This window comes from Benincasa hispida, chromosome 7 (assembly GCF_009727055.1).
Source record: "Benincasa hispida cultivar B227 chromosome 7, ASM972705v1, whole genome shotgun sequence".
NCBI lineage: Eukaryota > Viridiplantae > Streptophyta > Magnoliopsida > Cucurbitales > Cucurbitaceae > Benincasa > Benincasa hispida.
In genome coordinates, this window is record NC_052355.1 from 36,188,201 (window position 1) to 36,210,764 (window position 22,564).

A 22,564-nucleotide genomic window follows, 5' to 3' on the forward strand; every position below is an offset into this window, starting at 1 on the left:
ATGTCCCTATCTGGATTAAACTGGAGTGTGTTCCCCTGAAGTTGTGGACGGATAGGGGTTTAGTAGTGTTAGCTAGTTCGTGGGTAAACCTGTCTATTTTGATGTTGCAACAAGAGAGCGGCGATGGTTATCGTATGCGAGGGTTTGTGTTCAGGTGGATGGTGATTCGTTAATGCCCCCTTCAGTCACTGTTAGAATGCGGGGTCAGGAGTTTTTTATTCCAATAGTGTATGAGTGGAAACCTCGTAGGTGTTCTTGGTGTGGTTCCTTTGGGCATACTAGGGCGGTGTGTGAGCAACAGGGTGTGGAGAAGGGTCAGGAGTTGTGTATGGTGGCAGTCAATGAGGGATGTTTGGAGGAGAACGGGGGAATTGAGAGTGTGAGGAAGGGGCAGGACTTGAGTATGGGTGCGAGGGGAGCTAGCCTAGTGGATGAGATTAAGGGCACGGAGAGGGTTGAAGAATTTACTATGGTTAGTCGACGTAGGCATGATAGAGGAGATGTAGGGCATAGGGATGGTAGTGGGTCACCGGGTACAGCGTCCTTGAAGAGCAAAGTAGTTTATGGGTCCCCTGGAATTATGAGGTTTGTAAAGCATGTTGATGATCGTAATCAGTTTGATGTTTTGTGTGATAAAGGGGGAGACTCGTTGGCATTCGCTCTAGTATAGGCAAATCCCGATCCGTTGTTTGTTATGGATGGGATGTTCGGGAGTTTGGGCAAAGGCCTAATGGAAAGTGGTAGGTGTGATCTCTTGTAAGATTCATGATTTGGTGTTCCTGGAATGTTAGGGGGTTGAATAACCCTGTCAAGTGTAGGGTGGTGGCAGACTTTCTGGCTTCCTCCTCTATTACTTTTTGTTGTTTGCTTGAGACGAGGGTTTGTTGTGAAAATTTTGGTATGGTAATGGGTAGGTTTGGTGATGCCTGGAGTTGTGTGTATAGCTATAGTGTGCAGGGAGTTAGGAGGATTTGGGTGATGTGGCAGAAGAGTGTCTATAATTTTTCCATTGATGTCAATGGGGATTAATTCATTTTTGGAATCTTAGTGGACATTGTATCCAGTGCTAGGGTACATATTGGTGCAGTGTATGCCTCTAATCATGTCAACGAGAGGAGGAACTTGTGGTCTCAGTTGATTGATGTGTGTGCCTCGTGGCAGTTTTCTAGAGTTGTTTTAGGGGATTTTAATGCTATTCGTAGTAGTTCGGAAGATTTTGGTGGTTGCCCTAGTTTGAGGGAGATGGAAGGATTGATGAGGTGTTATTGGAAGCAGATCTGGTTGAGTTGGGTGTGACAGATAACTGGTTACCTAGACTAGTAAACTTCAGGGGAATGGTATCTTGCGCCGCTTGGATCGATGCTTGTCCAATGAGGCGTGGAAGTAGCTTTTCTGTATTCGGAGTTAGGGTTGGTCAGGGGGATTTCTGATCATAGCCCTCTTCGTTTCTACAGGGAAGATGAGGAGTATACCGCCTCCTACGTTTCGTTATTTTTCTCATTGGGTGGAGGCAGAGGGTTTTCTTGATACTATCAGGTCAGTGTGGAGAAAGTCTGAGGATGTGTTCTACGAAATTTAAAGGAAGTGAAGCGGGTTTTTCGTACATCGTTTGGTAAGCGTATTTCTATGTTAGCTGATGAGGTGCAGACGACTAGGCCGGTTATGGAGACTGCTTAGGTTATGGTAAAAGGAATCCTGATTCAGAGTCAGTGTGTGCGGAGGCGGCTCGGGCCACTGAGGTATTTGGTCAGTGGCGAGATTGGGAGGGCGTCGCTCTAGCAGAAGGCCAGGGTCAGGTGGCTGGAGTTAGATGATATGAATACAACTTTTTTTCATCGTTGAGTTCGTTTCTATCGCAGCTGCAGTGGGTTATTTACGGTCGTGGATGCTGAGGAGGACTCGCCAGACGGTGCATGACAAGTGGCAGGGATGGGTAGAATTCTTTTGGGGTTGCTTAGGGGCTAGCATGTAAGGTATAGATCTTACTGCCCGAATTGAGGATATTGTGCAGTTCAGCTGGCCCGAGGGGGGGTGGAGGCACTTGGTCGGCCAGTGAGTCGGGAGGAGATTAGAGGCTTTATTCTCAATGAAGTCTGGGAAGGCTCCTAGGCCTGATGGGTTTTCGATGGATTTTTACAGAGCTGCTTGGAGTGTGGTTGGGGATGGTTTCTGTGACGTTGTGCTGAATTTTTTTGAAACATGTTACCTGCCTGGTGGAATTAATTCTACTGCTATTACTCTCATCCCTAAGAGGTGGGGAGCTGAACGTATGGAGGAGTTTTGTCCTATTTCATATTGCAATGTTATGTATAAATGTATCTCGAGGATCTTAGCTGAGAGATTGCGGTTGTGGTTGCTTGATTTCATCAGTGGTAATCAGTTTGCGTTTGTTCCGGGTAGGTCGATTTTCGATAAGATTTTATTTTGTTAGAAGCTCGTGGGGAGCTATAAGAAGGGCAGAGGGAATCCACGCTGTGTATTAAAGGTAGACCTTCAGAAGGCTTATGATTCAGTGAATTGAGATTTTCTGTTTGGTGTATTGTTGGCTATAGATACGCCCCTTCAGTTTGTTAGTTGGGTGAGGGCTTATGTTACTTCGCCTAAGTTCTCTGTGATGATTAATGGTTCCCTTGAAGGGTTTTTTTCTGGTAGGAAAAGGTTGAGGCAGGGGGATTCGTTGTCTTCTTTTTTGTTTGTGATGGTGATAGAGGTCTTGTCTAGGTTGTTGAATAAACCTCATGCGTTGTTTAGGTTCCATGATCTGTGTGAGCGCTTGGGCCTAACTCATTTGATTTTTGCAGACAATTTGATGATTTTCTGTGCAGCTAAGAGAGATTCTTTGGAGTTTTTGAGGCAGGTATTGACAGAGTTTGCAGAGTTGTCTAGGTTAGTTGCAAATATTGGGAAGAGGTTCATGTTTGTTGCGGGTGTGGAATCTAGGGAGGCGGAGGAACTAGCTGCGTATATGGGAGTCTCTCTTGGTTCATTACCTGTTAGGTATCTGGATTTACCTTTATTGACAGGTCGGTTGAGGGCCGTGGATTGTGCGCCTTTGATATAGAGGATTACAGCTCGTATTAGAAGCTGGGCAGTGAGGTTCCTCTCCTTTGCTAGGAGGTTGCAGCTTGTTAGGTATGTTTTACAGTCCTTTCAGGTTTTTTGGTGTAGCATATTCGTGTTGCCTGCATGTATAACTCATGAGGTTGATCGTCTGTTTCGTAGTTATTTATGGAAGGGTAGTATGGTGAGTCGGGGTGGTGCTAGGTGGGCGTGGGATGAGGGTGTGTGTTGCCGTTGGGAGAAGGAGGGTTAGGTGTGAAGCATGTGGCCTCTTGGAACCAGGCTGCTATTATGAAGCTGCTCTGGCTTCTCTTAATTAAATCGGGGTCACTTTGGGTGGCGTGGGTGGAGGCGTATGTTTTGCGTGGGCGGTTGTTGTGGGGCTATTAGGAGTAAGGTTGGGATGTCTTGGTGCTTGAGGGCTATCTTGCGAAGTAGAGATAGATTCAAGCATCTAGTTCGTTTGATGATTGGCGATGGACAGTTTTGTTTTGTTTGGTAGGATCCTTGGTGCCGGGGGGCGCGATTTTGAATTCATACGGATCTACGGTGGTTCATGATGTAAGGAGTAGTTTAGAAGCGTAGTTGTTGGAGTTCTTGGATGGTGAGGGAGTTTGGAGGTGGCCTACAGTGTCTTGGGAGCTGCTTGAGATCTAGTGGTTTTATCCAGGCAGTAGGGCCTAAGGTGAGGGGAGAGATTATTGGGTTTGGGTGTCGGATGCTAGTGGTCAGTTCTCTATCGCTAGTGTTTGGGAGATTATATGTCCTTATCGTCATAGGGTGTCTTGGGCTGGTATTTTGTAGGCGGGGGGTGGTATTCCGCGTCGCTCCTTCTGTGCGTGGTTAGTAGTGAGGGACAGGTTGGGTACGTGGGATTAGTTGAGGAGTTGGGGTGTGTTGTTAGAGGGAGGTGTCTTCTTGTGTGGGGGAGGTGTGGAGTCGCGGGATCATTTATTTTTTGAGTGTGGGTTTGGGAGAGAGGTGTGGTCTATTGTGTTGCATTAGTTGGTTCGACGCATCAGGCGGCTGGTTGGGATGTAGAGTTAAGTTGGTTGTGCCGAGTGGGTCGGGTAAGGGGGTGCGTAGTAAGTTGTTCCGTATTTTCTAGTGTGCGTCCATATACTACATCTGGCAGGAGCGTAATCGGCGGTTGCATGGAGGTCGACCGAGGTTGGTGTCTGCTCTGGTTCACCTTATAGTCTCTACGGTTCGTGCTCGTGCTACTTCCGGGCGGGTTGACCTTTTTGGTCTTATCTAGTGTGTGTACGGATGTTTTTTTCCCTTTTGAACTTCACATTGTTCTCTGTTTTGCTGTAGCCCCTAGTTTATGGGGTTTTGGGTTTTTCTCTCGGCCTATCTTCCTGGTGGTTTACGTGTTTGCGTCTATGTGTTGGTTTTGTTCTATTCTTATCATGTTGGTTTTGTTTTGGTTTTGATGCCCTGTCTTTGCTTCTATTTTGTTGCTTTGTTGCATTTTTTATCCTGGGCTGTGGGATCCTCCTTGTTGTTGTATAATAATATCATCTATTCTAAAAAAAAACATCACTTGTGTAGATTCTAAAATGTCTTTTGAGTATTGTAGTTCAAGAAAAAAAGAAAAAGAAAAGAAAGTCAACCTTTGTTATTATTCCTATTTTGACCAAAAATTAAATTTGAAGTTGTTAGTATATGTATTTGTGACAGTTGAGTTATGCTCATTTTGAAAAAAGAAATCAACGTAAACATAGTACAAACATTTAAAATACCAATTGCATCTCTTGTATAAAATCTCTTTCGTACATTCTAAAATTTATCCTAAAAGGACAATGATTAAGTATAGTTTAGGCTGAACCTAATCTCATACATCCGTTGGACCGCTTTCTTGTATATGGTAGAAAAAAATCATTTTTAAATTCTAAATGACAGTTTTTTATTGGGAGTTATTTGGGTTGTAGAATATATTGGTGCATCTCCATTTAATTATTTTCCTTTTATAGCTAAGGTGGTAGCAGATGGGCCTAGTTTTCAAGAAGCCCAAAGGACTAATTTAAAGCCACAAGGCCCACTTGACGAGTTCCAATAGAAGCCCAAAAGATCGACCGGCCCACATCAGCTCCTATTTCCCGCAACCGCAACTGCAACTCTGACTGTGTGAGCTCGCAAATCAATGCCGTTTTCTATGCTAAAAAATCTGTTAAAGGTCTTCTTCCTCAACTCCTCTCAATTCTTAGCTTTCTTTCTTTCTTGCTTGTTTCCAAATGTTCTGCCCCACCTCTCGAGTCCATTTCTTTTCACTATTTATACAACTTTACACACTTCTTTCTTTATTGTTTATTCCTAATATATATGTGTGCATGTAATACTGTTTTCACTCCTCTGCTCTAAGCCCCAATGTGTTCTTATGAAGGGAAGAACGTTTGAGACGAACCCTGTTCTTTGTAGAGTTTGAATTTTTAAGTGGCTTATTGTGGTAAGAGAATGTCAGTGAGAAAGGGTAATTTGTAGCTTTATATTTGTGTTTGTGGAAGCGAATTTCTGGGGATTTTTTTTGGAAAAGTATGAGTGTTTTCTTTTTCGTTGATTTGTTGGTGAAAATTGAGCTAGTGAGTTTTGCGTTCTAAATGTTTGTTGAAATGCCTGAGTGGTACAGTAATGTTTTATCTGTTTAATAGGCAGATAGGATCATTGACCTCATGAAACTCGCGACAATTTATTGTCCATTTCTTGCCAAACGGAATTTGGTTTCATACCCAAGTAAGCATGCTTTTGGTCTCCAATTTAGATGCTGGAGATCGGCGGCAGAAGGTGATATTGTGCATAGGACAGAAGATATTGATAATGACTATCTATTAGAATCTCGTCCAATTTCCACACGCGGCCACCTTAGGCAGGCTCTTTCACTGTTCTACTCCTCTAGACAACCTCATTCCCACCAGACCTATGCTAATCTCTTTCATGCTTGTGCACGCCTCCGCTGCCTCCAAGAAGGCATGGGTCTGCACCGTTACATGATGTCCCGGGATGATCCCATGAACACATTTGATCTATTTGTTACCAACCATCTTATCAACATGTACTGTAAATGTGGCCACTTAGACTATGCCTACCAATTATTTAACGAGATGCCAAGGAGAAATCTTGTCTCTTGGACTGTGCTTATCTCGGGACTTTCTCAGTATGGCCTTGTGGATGAGTGCTTCCTTATATTTTCGCGAATGTTGGTAGATCACAGGCCCAATGAGTTTACAGTTGCAAGTTTGCTTACCTCATTTGGGGAGCACGACGGCGAACGCGGGCGGCAGATACACGGGTTTGTCTTGAAAAGGTCTTTAGATGTCTTTGTTTATGTTGCAAATGCTCTTATTGCCATGTATAGCAAGAGTTACTCTAAAGATGGTGCTTACAATGATAGTAAAGATGATGCTTGGACTATGTTCAAGAGCATAGAAAAACCTAACCTTATAACATGGAACTCGATGATTGCAGGCTTTTGTTTCCGAAAACTTGGACATCAGGCTATCTATTTATTTATGCAAATGAATCATCAAGGAATTGGGTTTGATCGTGCAACACTTTTAAGCACTTTGTCTTCCACAAGTCTCTGCAATTGGGATGAATTTGGGGACGGTCTGGGTTTTTGTCATCAGATACACTGTCAAGCATTAAAAACTGCTTTCATTTCTGAAGTTGAAATAATTACTGCATTAGTGAAAACTAATGCAGAACTTGGAGGGGATATTGCAGATAGTTATAGGCTTTTTGTTGAAGGTGGGTATAATCGGGATATAGTTTTATGGACCAGCATTATGACAGCTTTCGTAGACCATGACCCTGGGAAAACCCTTTCTCTTTTTTGTCAGTTCCGACAAGAAGGTTTAACTCCAGATGGACACACTTTTTCAATTGTATTGAAGGCTTGTGCTGGATTTCTAACCGAGAAGCATGCCTCAACGTATCATTCACTGCTAATTAAATCTATGTCTGAGGATGACACTGTCCTTAATAATGCCTTGATTCATGCTTATGGGAGGTGTGGTTCAATTTCTTCCTCTAAGAAAGTATTCGATCAAATGAAACATCATGATTTGGTTTCTTGGAACACAATGATGAAGGCCTATGCTGTCCATGGTCAAGCTGAGATTGCATTGCAGCTTTTTACAAATATGAATGTGCCACCTGATGCTACTACATTTGTCTCTCTTCTTTCAGCATGTAGCCATGCTGGGCTCGTGGAAGAAGGGATCAGCCTTTTCAATTCAATTACAGATTATGGTATTGTTTGTCAACTAGATCACTATGCTTGCATGGTTGACATTTTGGGGAGATCTGGTCAGATTCAAGAGGCTCATGATTTTATAAGTAAGATGCCTATAGAACCTGATTTTGTTGTTTGGAGTTCATTCCTGGGATCATGTAGGAAGCATGGTGCAACAGAATTAGCCAAATTAGCATCTTATAAATTGAAGGAGTTAGATCCTGGCAATTCCTTAGCTTATGTGCAAATGTCAAATCTATATTGCTTCAGTGGTAGTTTTTATGAAGCAGACTTAATTAGAATGGAAATGAAAGGGTCTAGAGTGAGAAAGGAACCTGGATTAAGTTGGGTAGAAATAGAAAATCAAGTGCATGAGTTTGCATCTGGAGGTTGCCGTCATCCACAGAGGGAGGTCATATGGAATGAGCTTGAAGAACTCATTGGGAGGTTAAAGGAGATCGGTTATGTGCCCGAGACAAGCTTAGCGCTGCATGATGTGGAACACGAGCAAAAAGAGGAGCAACTGTATCATCATAGCGAGAAGTTGGCTTTGGTTTTTTCTGTAATGAATGATTTTAACTTGGTTCGTGCCGATACTCCCATAAGGATTATGAAAAACATTCGAATTTGTGTAGATTGTCATAATTTCATGAAGTTAGCTTCAAGGCTACTTCAGAAGGAGATTGTCATTAGAGACTCTAATCGGTTTCATCATTTCATGGCCGGTTTATGCTCGTGCAATGATTACTGGTAATCAATCGGCGTCAAACATTCAAATACCTAAGTTTCCACTTGAAACATCCATAGTTTGTAGCCTCAAATATGAATGGGATAAAGTTGTTTAAAATAACATTGCCACTTATATCAATAATCTATCAGTTCCTTTAACAACTGATCAGAAAATTTTAGGAGGTGAACGTAGTTGGTCCTGGTCCCTACTTCTTGTTGGAAGTATGGTACCACAACTTTTTAAGTACACACAAAAGGTTTGATGCCACATCAAGGTTGCAGCCACAGTACCTAGTTGAACTGCAAGTGATACTATAAGCAGGTAATGTGGTAATTAGTACTTGACTATTTTTTTTTTTTTTATCTACAAGATGATATTCCTTTTCAAGGACAACCTTAGATGATTTACTCCATGAAGGATAGGCCGTTGTTTTCTGACTCTAAGTATTGATCCTTGTCCAATATGAGAGAAGGAAAAGCCAAACCCCTTCAGCTTGTTATCATTTTGATTACCAAGAAAAAAAAAGAAAGAAACTCTCTCTCTCTTTTAAAAAAAGAAAAAATCCCAATACAAGATAATTACAGGGAAGACCAATTCCAGACTTGTGGAAGTTGCTTTTACCAATTTGCAAATAAGAAGCTTCTCCATTTTAGTGAGTATAAATGACGAAACTACCAATCATTGTGCAACTTCTAATTCATTTTGGATTTCTTAATCATTGTCTTTATATTAACTAACTAGATTTCGACAGACCTTTGGTTTCTGTCCTTCAGCAGACTACCTCAAGTTTAGTTTCAAATGTTTCTTAAATTCATAATGGTTATGTAATTCCTTGTATATCTTCTTGTTATTGGCATTATTATTTTATCCTGTGGAAAAATACTATATATATATATATATATATGTATGTATGAAGAGTGAAATACTGGCATAGAAGGAAGGCAAGGTACTCCCAAACTAATGTATGCTTCAAGAAATCAAGAAATAATCTTCCATTAATAATTGGAATTGAAGGCATGAAGGCCTATTTATACAAGGAAGGTGACTGGACACCTAGATAACTGGTCATCTATATGAAGTAAGCGGTTGTTGAAGGTAAATACAACTTCTTTTCTGCCGGTTTACATAGGTATAAGAGCTACATCAAATCATCCACTAATATTAAAAGTATTCACTAACAAAAGAGTGTTATAACTCCTACATCACAAACCTAGCAATGAATGAAGCTTATGGAAGCATTGCCGCCTATAGGCCTTCACCGGCATGAAAATTTGTCAACACTTCTATCTAAGAAACATGATTTCGTGGTGAGAAATGTGTAAATATTCAAAACCTAGAACCTCTCAACTTTCTCTTAAAAGTTTTAGCCGTTTTGATCAATCCAAATTCTCACGATTGCTGAATTGCATTGTAATAGTGGCTTGCTAAGCACATGTCCCTGATCTTCTGTCGTGGAAAATAATCTACATGAATCTGTGGAAATATTGTAGAACATGCGGAAAGAAGCCAAGAACAACGAACAAAAACCTCCTTCCTGCACTTCAAAGGAGGCAAAAGAAATTTAGAACTTTTGATTGTTTACATGTCTGTAAATTTGACATATTTTTGCTCACATTATTTGTCCATAATCGTTTTCACGTCTGTTTGAATTTTGTACTTTATTTTCATTGTTTATTGTCTGATCACTTTTTTTCCTCCTGAAACAGTGGTTTCTTTAACTGCTTTTAAAAATATGTACGAGCTTGGTCCTATTGTAATCCTCTTGTGCTACTTCACATTACTCTCATGGTAGAATGTTTGGTTGCATTCCACGTGCCTAAATGCTTTGCCTGTTCCCATGTGAGCATCTTTAGTTCGATCAATAAATTGGGATGGCAGCATTTTTTCCTCTGGTCCATTTTCCTTAATTAAGCTGAAACAATATGCAGCTTATACACGTATAATTGTTATGCCAACTTTCAACTGATGAATAACTTATTTTCTGTTAATATTCTGTTTATTATATTGTTCAATACTTTTCTTTTCCTTTACAGTTTAACATTATAAAATTTTCTCCTATGTTAGTTATTCCCTTGAATCCTCGACTGCTGATGTGACATCCATCATCAATCATCATCAGTATATCTGATTGGCTGGGATAAAATACTGCTTATAAACTAACGACCAGAAGACTGTATTTGAAGTACATGTTGGTTTCTAGGAGCATCAGCATGTGGTCATTGCCCGCTATAGGGTGTTGGAACCCTTTTGCATTTGCTCGCTTTAGAGTTTTTTGTGCTTCTAGTCAGCTACCTGTGTCTCCCAAAGACAAGACCCTGAGAACAATTAACAATTCTGGAGTCATTGCTTGCCTTCGTGCTAGCAGGTAACCCATTTTTATGGAATACTTTCTGCATTTTAGAATATGGTGGTGCTGGATTCTCTTAAAACTCTCTGCTTCATGAGTTTGTATTATTAGTTCTTGATGGCCAGCAGGTAACCCTAATATCTTTGTTACTTTCTCCGTATGTTTTACTGGTTAGCTGATAAATGACATCAAGGACTTCTATCTGTATAAACCATTTTCATGATTATATTACTAAAAATGGTTAGATAGCACCAACCTTATGGTAACATACATTTTCATTATTTTATTGGTTTGCAGAAGTAGAATCTCTCCTCAATTTTGGAAATCATTGCAGATTTTTTGAAGTAGTAAGAAAATTATTCGAATTGAATTGAAATGGACATAGTTTAGGTTTAGATAAAGCCTAAAGGAGCTAGTTACCAACGGAATCATTTCTAATCAAAGATAGATTACCGAAAATGTTAATGATATTGATCCGAAGAAAGGCATCAAAGTGTGCCAAACTTCCTGCGTCCTTCAGAGACCCCTCAAACATACCTTCATGTTTATTTCTAATTCAAAGAAGTCTAGGCTACTGATGTTTATTTGTGTTAAGAAATTCAGTATCATTTGTCTAGAGTTATCAAGAGCCTTGGTATGCACCTTAACTCTTCTTTAAATTCACTATAGTGCAGAGCTGGCAATGAGTGCTGCTTGTGCTGCGCTAAATGGTGGAATATCAGTTGTGAGTGCTCTTAATTTGAAGTTTTCGATCGTAATTAACCTGTAAATGAAAATCGTATTTGAATTGGTGATATGAGCAATATTCATCGGTAGTTTCAAATATTTTTTTGATATATGATTTCTTATTTCTGATGCTTTCAAAATGATTAGTAGAATTTAATAGGTTGAAGAAATTGCCCTCATGACGCTTTTGTAAGTGGTAAGTGCATGAAAAGTAATAACCATAGCAAGTGACTAGAGCATATTAATTTTATTGAATGAAACGGCTTTTTTTCTCCCATTCCTCCTGATGAATTGATTGATGGTTTCTATCTTATTTTCCTCTTTCGTCGCTATGCAGCTGGAGATTGTTATGTCGACGCCAGGTGTGCTTGAGGTTGTTGTAGAGAATATTTTCTTTTTCATTGTATTTCTTAGTAATTTTAGGTATTTATCTCATTCATTTTTTTTTACTTTTTTTCTCTGTTATAAATTTGAAGCAGGTTCTATATCAGTTGCTACAAGACTATCCTACAAGAACATTGGGAGTAATTATTTTCTTTGCTTTTCGTGGGTGTGATCATCTCTTAATGTTTGTAATATATCCTTGGCACGCCTAGGTCAAAATTTGTGAAGTTTTTTTCCCTTGAACCTTTGATCAACAAGGATGAACTATATCTGTACTCTAAATGCTTACCAAAATTCAACTTGTTAACCTAAAAAATGATGGATGGGCACCTGACCCGTTGAGTTCTGAGGATTCCCAAATATTGTGCAGGTTGGGACAGTTCTTAATATTAAGGATGCAAAGAATGCTGTAAAAGCTGGAGCCAAGTTTCTAATGAGTCCTACTATGGTAAAGGTATGCGTTGATAGAGGACCAGTATACCACTTTTACTTTTGCTTATATGTCACAGTGAACTTTAAATGTCACACCCCCTCCCGAGTTTATTCCCCAACCCAAAAGGAGACATGAAGACAGTAGACACCACCTTTGTGACACCTACTGTCTGTCCTTAAACTAACTTATCGGATAACAAATATGTATATTACAATTAACTTTTAATGACAGTTTCAAGAGTTCATACTAAAAACATTCCTGATCCTAGCTAGCCCTAGTGACTTCTAATAACCAGACTCAGGATTTTACTTTGGGAGAGGCAATTTCAGACCTTGAGTGTCACTTCCAGAACGTCCTTTTTCCGTTACTTGGGGAGGAGAAAAATAAAACATTGGAAAATGTGAGCTCAAAGCCCAATGAGTGGTATAATCTATAAGAAAATAAGTTTTGCTTTGGAAATTCATTTTTGGAAAAACAAATTCCACAATCAAGCAATCATAACACATAAAAATGTAACTCTCCCAGCCTGGTAACTGGCTCCTTTTGGCATGATCATGTGTTTCCCAAGTATTCTCGTTTATTCCCAATATGCAAGTTGAGGAAACAATTCACGAGTTCGAGGAAACAATTCCAACACCCACTTAGCCTGCTGAATGTGCACATGTCGACAATATCCCGTTAGTCGTGCTTGAGACACACTAACAATTTTCCAGGTACAATCCCAGTTTCCTGTCAATTCATGTTATCCAGCAAAATCAAGGTAAAACAATCATTCTAGCAAAACAACAGAAACCAATCAACACTAGAATCAATGTACAAAAGCCAGGAAGACACATTTCCCGATCATGCCCATTTCCAAACCTTACATATATATGTATAATAGCATATATATACACAATTCACAAATCATATGAAAGTAGGAGCCACTCACAGTCTTTTGTTGTGATTTTTCCTACTGATTTCCTCGAACGACTCTCGATCCTATTTCCTCGAATTCTACTTATTTCAAGGAAATCCTAAATTAGTCTAATTTCTCAAATAAATCAAATTTGGTCTTAAATATATCCTCAAATTGAATATTTTGACTTACCCACCACAACTTACTGAAAAATAGGTTCAACTTCCGGAAATACAACTTTTTAGGTAAATTGTCTAGGTTGGTGGGCGGCGGTGGGTAGTCAGCGTGCAGGATGGCCACAAGGCTGCGCGCAAATGGGTGGCACTCCTCGCACAGACACGGCGTGACACGAGCGTGGCGACTGGGATGTGGGCGAGCCCGCGCGCGAGGGGTTGGGCAATGTAGCATGCGCGGGCATGTGCTGGGCCGTGCGATGTGCGCGCCAACGGGCGTCCATGTCGTCCTGAAGGCGCGCCTTGTGATAGGGCGCGCGTGCACACATGCGCTATGCGTTGGGCGATGGCATGTGCGATGGGCGCCTGCCTTATGCGACCAGCTGACCTTTCTGTCTTCCAACACGAATTCCTCACTCCTCACTTCTCCAAATCAAATGGCAGCCTAGGATCAGAACCAATGTCCCCTAGTTGCCCCATTTTTAGAAGTCCCAAAACCACCTGTGCTTGACACATTTCCAACCTTGCATGTCCAAGCTGCCTTCAGCATGCATGTACCAATGCATCAAACTTGACACCTCTTTGCATGCTAGCTTCTTCTTCTTGCCTAGGCCAATGCACAGCCTTCCTTTTGAAGTGTCATTCCCACCTTTGCATGCTCTACCAAGCGCCCACCTCACCCTTGTTTTAGCCCAAACTCCACTCCGTTCAGCCACATGACCCAATTTGCTGTCAACCCAACCTTGCTTCCCAAGCTTACCTACTCAACACATACTTCTCTTCCTTAGCCACATACTCACTCAATGCCTAGCCTTACTTGGATGCATAACCTCTTCTTTGGCCACATAGTCATACTTGGGCGAATACCCCTTCCCACGCATAGTCTCCCTTGGGCGCATACCCCATTTGGCCAGCGCATACCTCCTCTTGCACCCCAACGCCTAGCCTCACAGTTGATGCATAGCCCCACTCCACGCCTACCTCGTCTAGCCAATGCATCTCAACGCACGCTCACGCCTCCTTGCCTAAGTCACCTAACCCTTTGCCATGCACGTCACCTTGACTTTCTAACCTTCGCATGGGCTTGGCCAACGCATGGCTTCAACGCAAGGCCTCCTCTCTCTCGGCCATCCCTTAGTCATGCCTTCACCTACCTCAACACCCACCTTTCGCTCACTAACCTCAAATTACTTAAGCTGCTGCACACCTCAACAATGCCTTCAATGCATGGTTCCCTATTTAGCCAAATTTTACCTTCCTTAACCAAGCCTACTACATCTTCACCTAGTACCTGTGTGCTTCATGACCCCTAAAGTATTTTCCTCCTTCTCCCAACATCCTCAAGCTTTCTCCTTATAATCTTAACTTATATTTAGACCTCTTTAATCCTAATATCCAAGTTTGGCTTGATTTGTCTTTAACAAGACTCGAGGGTTTACATTAAATGTATACGTTGAAACCTTGTATCTTTTTCCATGTTTTTTACCTATCGTGATTTTTCAAGTCTTGGGAGTCAAACTAAAAGAGACTATAAAGATATTTTCTTCATTTCAGATTATTTCAACTGATTTGCAGGGTATCATGGATGATATTGAAGGCGAATTCTTATATATACCTGGTGTGATGACCCCAACAGAAGTAATTGGATAAGACTTTTGGCTCTTTTCTATTTCTCAAGGATTCCTCCTTTTTGCATGTGAAATCATTGGTTCTGCCACAAAAATTTTTGGAACTTTTAAATTACCTTTGTAACCTAGTTATATGTAACTTTGCAGGTACTGACTGCATATGAAGCTGGCGCTGAGATTGTTAAAGTAAGTAAATTTGTTGTCTCGTTTAGGGAAGTCATTGAGAGTCGGTTATCATTTCCCATCACCATGTTCCCTACTTATTTCTCTAAGATATATGGCAAGCTCGTTCACATACAGCTTTCAAGGAACTATTACATTTCTTTGGAGGACTAGAAATTTATTTAAAAAATTGAATTCTTGGAGTTCTGCATTTATCGCAACTGAACGTGATTAAAATTGTGCTCTACTTAATTAAAAGAGAGAGAGAACATAATTTCCTATATACTAGACGGAAAAAAAAAACATAAATGTCCTGCATAAATATACTTTTCATTTATTTTTTATTCCCTCATGTTTTTCTATGTAATAAATCCCCAAGAAAATTTCTGAGTGGGAATTAGTATGCAATTATGAATAATAAAATTAGAAAACTCATGCAAGTAATTTATTTTGCTTTGTGTGCTTCAGTGCTTAAAATTTTTCTCCTGCTTATATTTGTTTTTGGCATCAAAATATGGTTCTAGCCTTGTCATTTTTTTTATAGATTTTTTTTGATTTTTAAACTTGAAAAATAGGTGTATCCAGTTTCTGCATTAGGTGGTATTAAATATATATCAGCCCTCAAGAAGCCATTTCCGCATATCTCAATGGTTGCTTCTCAGGGCATAACTATTGGTCAGTACTCAGCTTAAACCCTTTGCTCCTAAAGCCCCGAGGGATACTTGATTTTGTAAAATACACTTTTGGTCCCAGAAGTTTGAGCTTCGTGTCTATTTGATCTCAAAGGTTTCAAAAGGTGCATTTTAGTCCCCGAGGTTTGGAAAATAGTTCTAGAAAGTTCTTGAGTTAACTTGACCGTTAGTTGACTAACGGAAATTTTGATGTGGTAAATTGAGGTGGCAAATTTTACTTTACTTTATATTGTTTTATTAGAAGACATGATTTTCTTTTTTAAATTACCCTTTATTCTTTATATTCTTTTCCATCTTCTCCTATTGACTTTTCTCTTCTCCTTCCTTTTTGTTTTTTTTCCTCCTTTTTTTTTTTTACTTTGTTCTAAAGAAGGAGATGAGAGGAGGGTGAACGGTGAAAAAGCATAAGACTCCATCATTGTAAGAATAAACATACAAAATCCAATAAAAATCCAGCACCGTCGATCTCACACAGATAATATATCCTTCAATTCTCATCCTTCTGCTCCACCTGAAGCTTTTGGCATTTGTGATTTGGCTCCATAAATTAACTTCTGGGAGTGCTAGGTTATTCAGAAATGCATCCTACCCTGCCAAGTGCCAATTGCTGGAACTAGGAAGAAAAATTAGGTTTTTTTTTTTTCCTCCTATCGTGTCTTCAGATTGTAAAATTGGCCATTGGTACCGTTCGAACCTGTGAAATTAGGAAGGTAAAATTGAATTTCAGATCGAATTAAACTATTAGAGCTCTTTGATTTGGGGATTTTGATTGCAATTTTGGAGTGCTCTCTCTAGCTGTCTGACACGTGCTGCTGTATTTCACCGAATGTTTATACTTCTTGTTGTTGTCTGGCAACCATAGTGGCGGCACTGGCAGTGATGCCATTGTAGACATTGAAGCAGAGGCACTAACCCAGTGATGGTGCAGTGGTGTTCAGGATTCAGGCTATAACCAAGGTAATGGTATGACAGAGATGGGGGCAGTCAATGAAGAGAAGAAAAGATAAAAATAGAAAAGAAGAGAGAAGACATGGTAAGAGAGAGAAGCCCATGGGAGAAGATGAGGAGGGAGATTGGAGAAGAACAGGAATGGAGTGGGGAAGAGAAACGAATGAAAGATAATTAAAAAAATGCCATGTAATCTATTAAAAATAATGTAAATTAGGTAAAGTTTTCCACCTCATTTAGATTTTGCCACTTCAATTGGCCACATTAAATTTTCGTTAGTCAACTCACGGTCAAATTAACTCAATGACCTTTTAGAACTATTTTCCAAACTTCAGGGACAAAAATGTGCTTTTTGAAACCTTGGGGACCAAATAGATACGAATCTCAGACCTTGGGGACCAAAAGTGTATTTTTCCCTTTTGTATTAGCATCTAGTAGCAACTCTGTCTGTTTGATATGCTTTATGAATTCTATTTTATCTTTCCAGATTTACCGAGTCAAATAGATTCATGCAAATAGCTATTTGGTAGATTTTTTTTCTTTCAGCTATTCGGTGGTATTCATGTAAGACCAACTCTAATGTTGCTCATATGATTCGTAATTTCTTGCATGACAGCTAAGACTCCTTCAGATATATGCTCAAATACTCTAACGAGGAAGAGTGTTAAAGTAGCATAAGATTGCTGTTCGTATTATAACTCATGTTCTTTCTTAAATCGACTGAGGTTATCTTTGAAACAAAGTAATTTTGAGCTTGTGTTGTTTTGTCGTGTTGTTCATTTTACAGTTCACTGTCTTTGTTTTTCTGGCTAGTCAGTTTTTGGAAGTTCTTTTTATCAGTCTGATGTAACTTGAGCCGATTCTGAGATTCATTTGTTTCTTCTAAATTTTTTCAGAGTCTACCGGGGATTATATTAGACAAGGAGCATCTTCAGTAGTTTTATCTGATGCAATATTTAATAAGGAGTTTATGGACCAAAAAAACTTTGATGGAATATTTCAACTTTCTAAGTTGGCTGCTTCCGTGGCGATGGAAGCTTTAGAATGGTGAGGACTTCTAGTCTCCAATGCCTATTGCGTATCATATTCATGTGTCACCATAACTTGCTTCGGAGTACAAAAAATTCTATTAACAGACGTCCTTAAAGAGGAATTAAACCTGATCCTCCCGACCTCTCCACCCCACAAAAAGTTCTAGTTTTCCTCTCAAGCTAAATACCCACGTAAATAAGGAGTTGCACGACAGCTACAAATTTGCACGTTTGCAAGAGTATAGAATAAGGATATAGAAACCAGAACTAGTCCCAACAGAAAAAGCAGAATAAAGGGAGTTGTAAGATAATAGTACTCCCTCCCATACTTCCTAATATAAGGCTTGATCCCAGTAAGACTACAAGAAAATCATGGCAAGAAAACAAAACTGTTAAAGAACCTTTCTTTTGTCACATAAACTCAAAAAGGAGTGTTCAAGAGTACCTCATACATCGAACAACACCCCCCACTATTACAAGCCGACACAACCCCAAAAGGCTTGAAGAAACGATTCCACCAAAAGCTAACAAAATCACAATATACCAAAGCAAATGATCCATTTCCTCTCCCTTTCTCCTACAAAGAACACGCCATTATTTGCCCATTGTGTTTTTTCCTTCTTTTGTGTGTGATGTAAAATAGAAGAGCATCAATTAGAATTAACTTATTAGTCTTTGCATTATGCTCATAGTCATTGCCCACCCCACTCTTTTTTTTTTTAAATGGAAACAGAATTTTTCATTGATATAAATGAAAGAGCACAACTCAAATTACAAAGAGACATGAACCAAATAAACTACTAAGGATCGGGAGATGCACCCAGATATCTCAATTAGGTTGATACATCTTTAGCACCCTCATTATATCCAATACAAAACAAGATTTCAGATATTACAATTCTTTCTTGGAGTTCGCAGTCCAAGCTCTTTTCAAATTACTCTATTAAGGATATTTGTCTCAATTGGAATGCTTTTCTTCTTATATGTAACCAAGTATTTTAGACCATTTCCCACCCACTCATTCCGGGAGAACAATGGTTTTAAGTTGTTAAGCGTTTGATGGGAATTCAGAACCTAGACTTTTCCCAATACCATATCAGAACCCCTTGGATGCGCCTCACTTCAAATTTGGTACATAATTAGCAAATAGCCTTTATTTGCTTCATAGCCTTCGACTGTCTTATGTGTCATTACAGGAAGCAGCAGTCTTCATTGACTGAATCATGTCACTAGTAGCCAATTTCCCGTTTGTGCTTTGACCTGGTTCAGATGTATTACAAAAGCTTTCAACTCTTGTAGGGGTGAAAAATCAAGGTAAAAACTAATGCATGTCTTTACTTCATTTTATTCTAAATGGTAAAATTGACTGCTCAATTGTCTACTGGCATTTATGCATGCAGTTTTGTGTCTCCATTTCTGTCTTCTAGTTTGTATGCAGCACTACTTAGAATTGAAATATTTTCATGTTAATTTGTCTACTTTAGTTTTTCTGCAGCACTACTAGTTTAAGGCTCCGTTTGATAACTTAAACATTGCACTTGTTTTCTCACCATTTCTTTATAACTACAATGATTTTCATTTTTCTTAATGAAACATTTAAATTTTTAGTCAAATTCTAAAAACAACGGTTATTAAATCGGGCCTAAGAAACTCCATTTTGACTCCTATAGGATATGGTTTTGTTAAGGGGTATTTAGAGTAAGGAGTGGAGTTGTGAAGTCGTAGGACTTAGTATAAGAGATAATAAAGCATACAGTTGATTCTTTTAGTCGTGGAGTCCACAAACTCCTTAGACCAAACAAGGGTTGGAGTTCACAACTCCACTCCATCGGTCAAATACCTCCTTAGTAATTATGTTCCTTTGAAAAATGAGAGAAACATGACTTTGAGAGTTGTTCCTTTGTGCGATAAACATTTTCTTTCTCTTTCTTTGTAGTGAAGCCTTTTTAGAGAAAATAAAGCATGGAAAATGGTTTCTTTCGTTGAGCGGTTGTGTATCATGTTATGCCTATGGTGATGTTTTTCCTTCCCTTAGTATTTTGTTTCTAAACTTGTGTGTTTTTTTCTACTTGCTTGACGTTGTAGTTAGGTTGGAGTAATTGTATACCGCTATGACTTATTTAATTCCTTGTCGATTATAAATGGTGTATTATTCATATATTGCTTGGTTCATAGGTAATAATTTAATTAGGTTTTGATGAGCAATTAATTTTGATGTATCAAAACTAGGGTTCAACTTGTGGAATTAAAAGTTTAAAGTCGTTGCGCTGATGATACAAACGTGTAAGTTGTAACTCAAGCTAGGGGCATCAAAGTGGCTAGAGGTTAGTTTGCTCTATTTAATAGGTTCTTTAACTTAATTAAGGTCAATATTGATTCATTGTATAAGAGTAAAAATATTTTTCTTTTTCTATATTTAATTACAAAAAATGTTCCCCTTTCTCCCTCAAGTTTTGAGATGAAGTAATTTGGACACCTCATCGTTAATTTATTTAATCATGAGTCAATATAATTATGCACATGGGGGAGAAAATAATATATCAATTTTATATTCATTGATTTTATGTGCTGGCAATTTAACCTAATTGAACTTGAGATTGCGACGTAGTTTTTTAAATTTGTCTTTTGTTATTTTTGTGATATTACGTCTGAAAAATCAGCCATTAAAATTTAAATTAGGAAATTAGTGAAGAAATTAGTTTACGTTATTTGTGCGACGAAGCAATCATCTTCTTGAGTTTTGACACCTCAATTGGACTATTCTTAATTTTCTTTTAATTAATTAAGATCTTTTAAAGTTTCTTTAAGATTAAGTAAAATTATAAGTTTAGCTCTAGACTTTTAATGCTTTTATAAGGTATTTGATAGTTTTTTTTTTTTTTTAAATTTAATATGTAAAGGAGAGGAATCGAACTTCGAAATCGAGATTAATAATTCAAATACTATACTAGTCGAGCTATGTTCATTTTGGTAAATCTTAGATTTTTAATTATGTGTTTGATATGATCAAATCTTTCTTAAAATTAACAAATCTTTTAGATATTAAATTAAAATATGTATCTATTAAGATTTTAAGGTTGTATTTGGTTAGTAATCTGAAAACAGAAATCTAAAAATAATAGATCTTAGCTTCAAGATATATATTTATAAATTATAAAATAGTTCGGTAGATTGATGTAACCATTATTAGTTTTTGTTTTTTTTTTTTTTTGAGAAAAATCTCAACCATTATTAATTAATCTACAAATAAATTTTGTACTGTTATTATTTTATAACTTGTTTTTTTTTACATAATTTAACTTAACAAAATTGAACCAATTTTATAACATGAAACATACCAAAAGAAAGGAATTTTGCATTATAAATTTCAATATTAAAAGTTCAAACATATGCAATTAAATCGAAGTATCACAACTCAAAAAATAAATAAAATATAAACCAAGTAAGGCAACATGCCAACCAATTGCTTCAAAGATTGAAAGTTCAACATGTATTTTTATTTTTCCTAACTTTCAAAAGTTGAATTTTATATAAAATCAAAAGGGCTTTAAAGTCATGTAAATATTTAATTAGAACTTTTAAATGAATATTGAATGGAATAAAAATAAAAATGTAGGTGGACATTGCATGGGAACATCCGAAGGCGGAATAAAGGGGAAGATCGGTCGGCTGAGATTCTTACACCCTAACTCGCACCCCCTAAAACCGCCGTCGAACTCGGAAGCTTCCAGACTTTTTTTCCCTTTCATTTTCAATTTTTAATTCTCACTTATTTATTGACATAATAATTGTATGAAATTCCCAAAAAAAAAAAAAATGGTTTTTTGCCACTCTTTGAAATTTAAGGAATTTGCCCTCTTGCTTACAAAATTACCCTCAATTTTCTTTTTCCCTCTTCTCGAATTTTCTTCTTCCATTTGCATCGATCATTCTCCATTTTCTCTCTCTATTTGTTGTCGGTCATAGGGACATTGTAGTGGAATTGTCAGAGTGGGATTGGAACATTAGATGTGTGAGGTTACCCGAGAGCGAGAGCGAGAGCAAGAGAGAGGAGATCGAGAGATTGAGAGGTCCAATCTGTTTAGACGATGTTTTATTTTGGTAATTTTACTCAAATATGACATAAGTAAAAGGTTTTAAAAAAAAATCCAACTTTGAAAAATGAGACATTTCATTTTCTCCAAATTTAACGTCGTGTATCTGTCTGATCTTTAGAAAAAAAAAAAAGATAGCATATTTTTAACAAAATTGGCGTAAATATTTGTTAAGATTTTCTCTTTTAACATCGGTATACATTAAAAGATTTGTTATGGTTAATGTACATTCATGGTATTAAAATTGGATGAATTTGTGATACTTCAACATATTCATGAATTTGATGAAGAGTTAATTTAAATTTATGAAACACAAAAAACATACATATAGGGACGAGAAATTTGAATCACGATCTCTTGTAGAAAGCATAGCAAGATGTTCTAATATTTGAATGATATTCTTATTCCTTTTCTTATGAACTACATTTTCCTTTTTTTTTTTTTTAGAATAATTCGTCAATATCGATATTTTACCAATGTTTTACAAATTGGAGACATTAGCATTTTTTGTTGTTATCACTATTCATATCATTAGTGCTAATCGTGCTTGAACAATTATCTTTAAGATTATTAAATTGTTGTTATAGGTTGATTAAGATAAATGGTAAAGTGCACAAACTACTCTTTAATTGAGTTCTTATAACTAAGCTCTAAATATAAATCTTAAACCACTTTTGGTGGATTTGATTTTCCTCTTTAGTTGAACAATGATGGAGAATAGGTATCGAATAATTAACTTTTAAAATAGTAATATGTATTTTACCTATGAATCACAGGTCATTTCAACATTTTTTTTTGTCTTCACCATATATGATTCCTAGAAAAAAATTTCAAGATTCCACGAGCTTGCTCCAAACCAAGTACAACTAACTTTCGAGGGCTTATGATTAGGTCATCAAACTGAAAGTGTAACTTCTTAGTAAATATTTTGGCCATATATTTTTATAAATATCTTTAAATTTGATTGTTTTAAAAAAAGATTTTTTAGTGTTATTTTTGGACGATTTTACCCTTTTTTATATTT

General features: G+C 37.9%; 1 protein-coding gene across 8 annotated transcripts; it reads left to right on the plus strand.

The window, feature by feature from the left end:
• The first annotated feature begins 5,140 nt into the window (after positions 1–5,140).
• On the plus strand, positions 5,141–21,321 carry LOC120081433 (pentatricopeptide repeat-containing protein At1g71420). Of its 8 annotated transcripts, none has more exons than XM_039036286.1 (12): positions 5,141–5,239; positions 10,089–10,389; positions 11,041–11,095; positions 11,435–11,470; positions 11,577–11,621; positions 11,852–11,935; positions 14,561–14,623; positions 14,761–14,799; positions 15,351–15,450; positions 17,312–17,462; positions 18,643–18,760; positions 19,676–20,010. In XM_039036286.1, the coding sequence occupies exons 2-11, from the start codon at positions 10,211–10,213 to the stop codon at positions 18,677–18,679; spliced, it is 789 nt and encodes a 262-aa protein (XP_038892214.1). In that variant the 5' UTR covers positions 5,141–5,239; positions 10,089–10,210; the 3' UTR covers positions 18,680–18,760; positions 19,676–20,010. The 8 variants fall into 8 exon arrangements, with proteins under 8 accessions (XP_038892214.1, XP_038892218.1, XP_038892215.1 ...); XM_039036287.1 differs by having other exon boundaries at positions 5,185–5,509; XM_039036285.1 differs by lacking the exon at positions 5,141–5,239 and adding an exon at positions 21,063–21,321 and having other exon boundaries at positions 10,211–10,389; positions 19,676–19,770.
• The last annotated feature ends 1,243 nt before the right edge of the window (positions 21,322–22,564 follow it).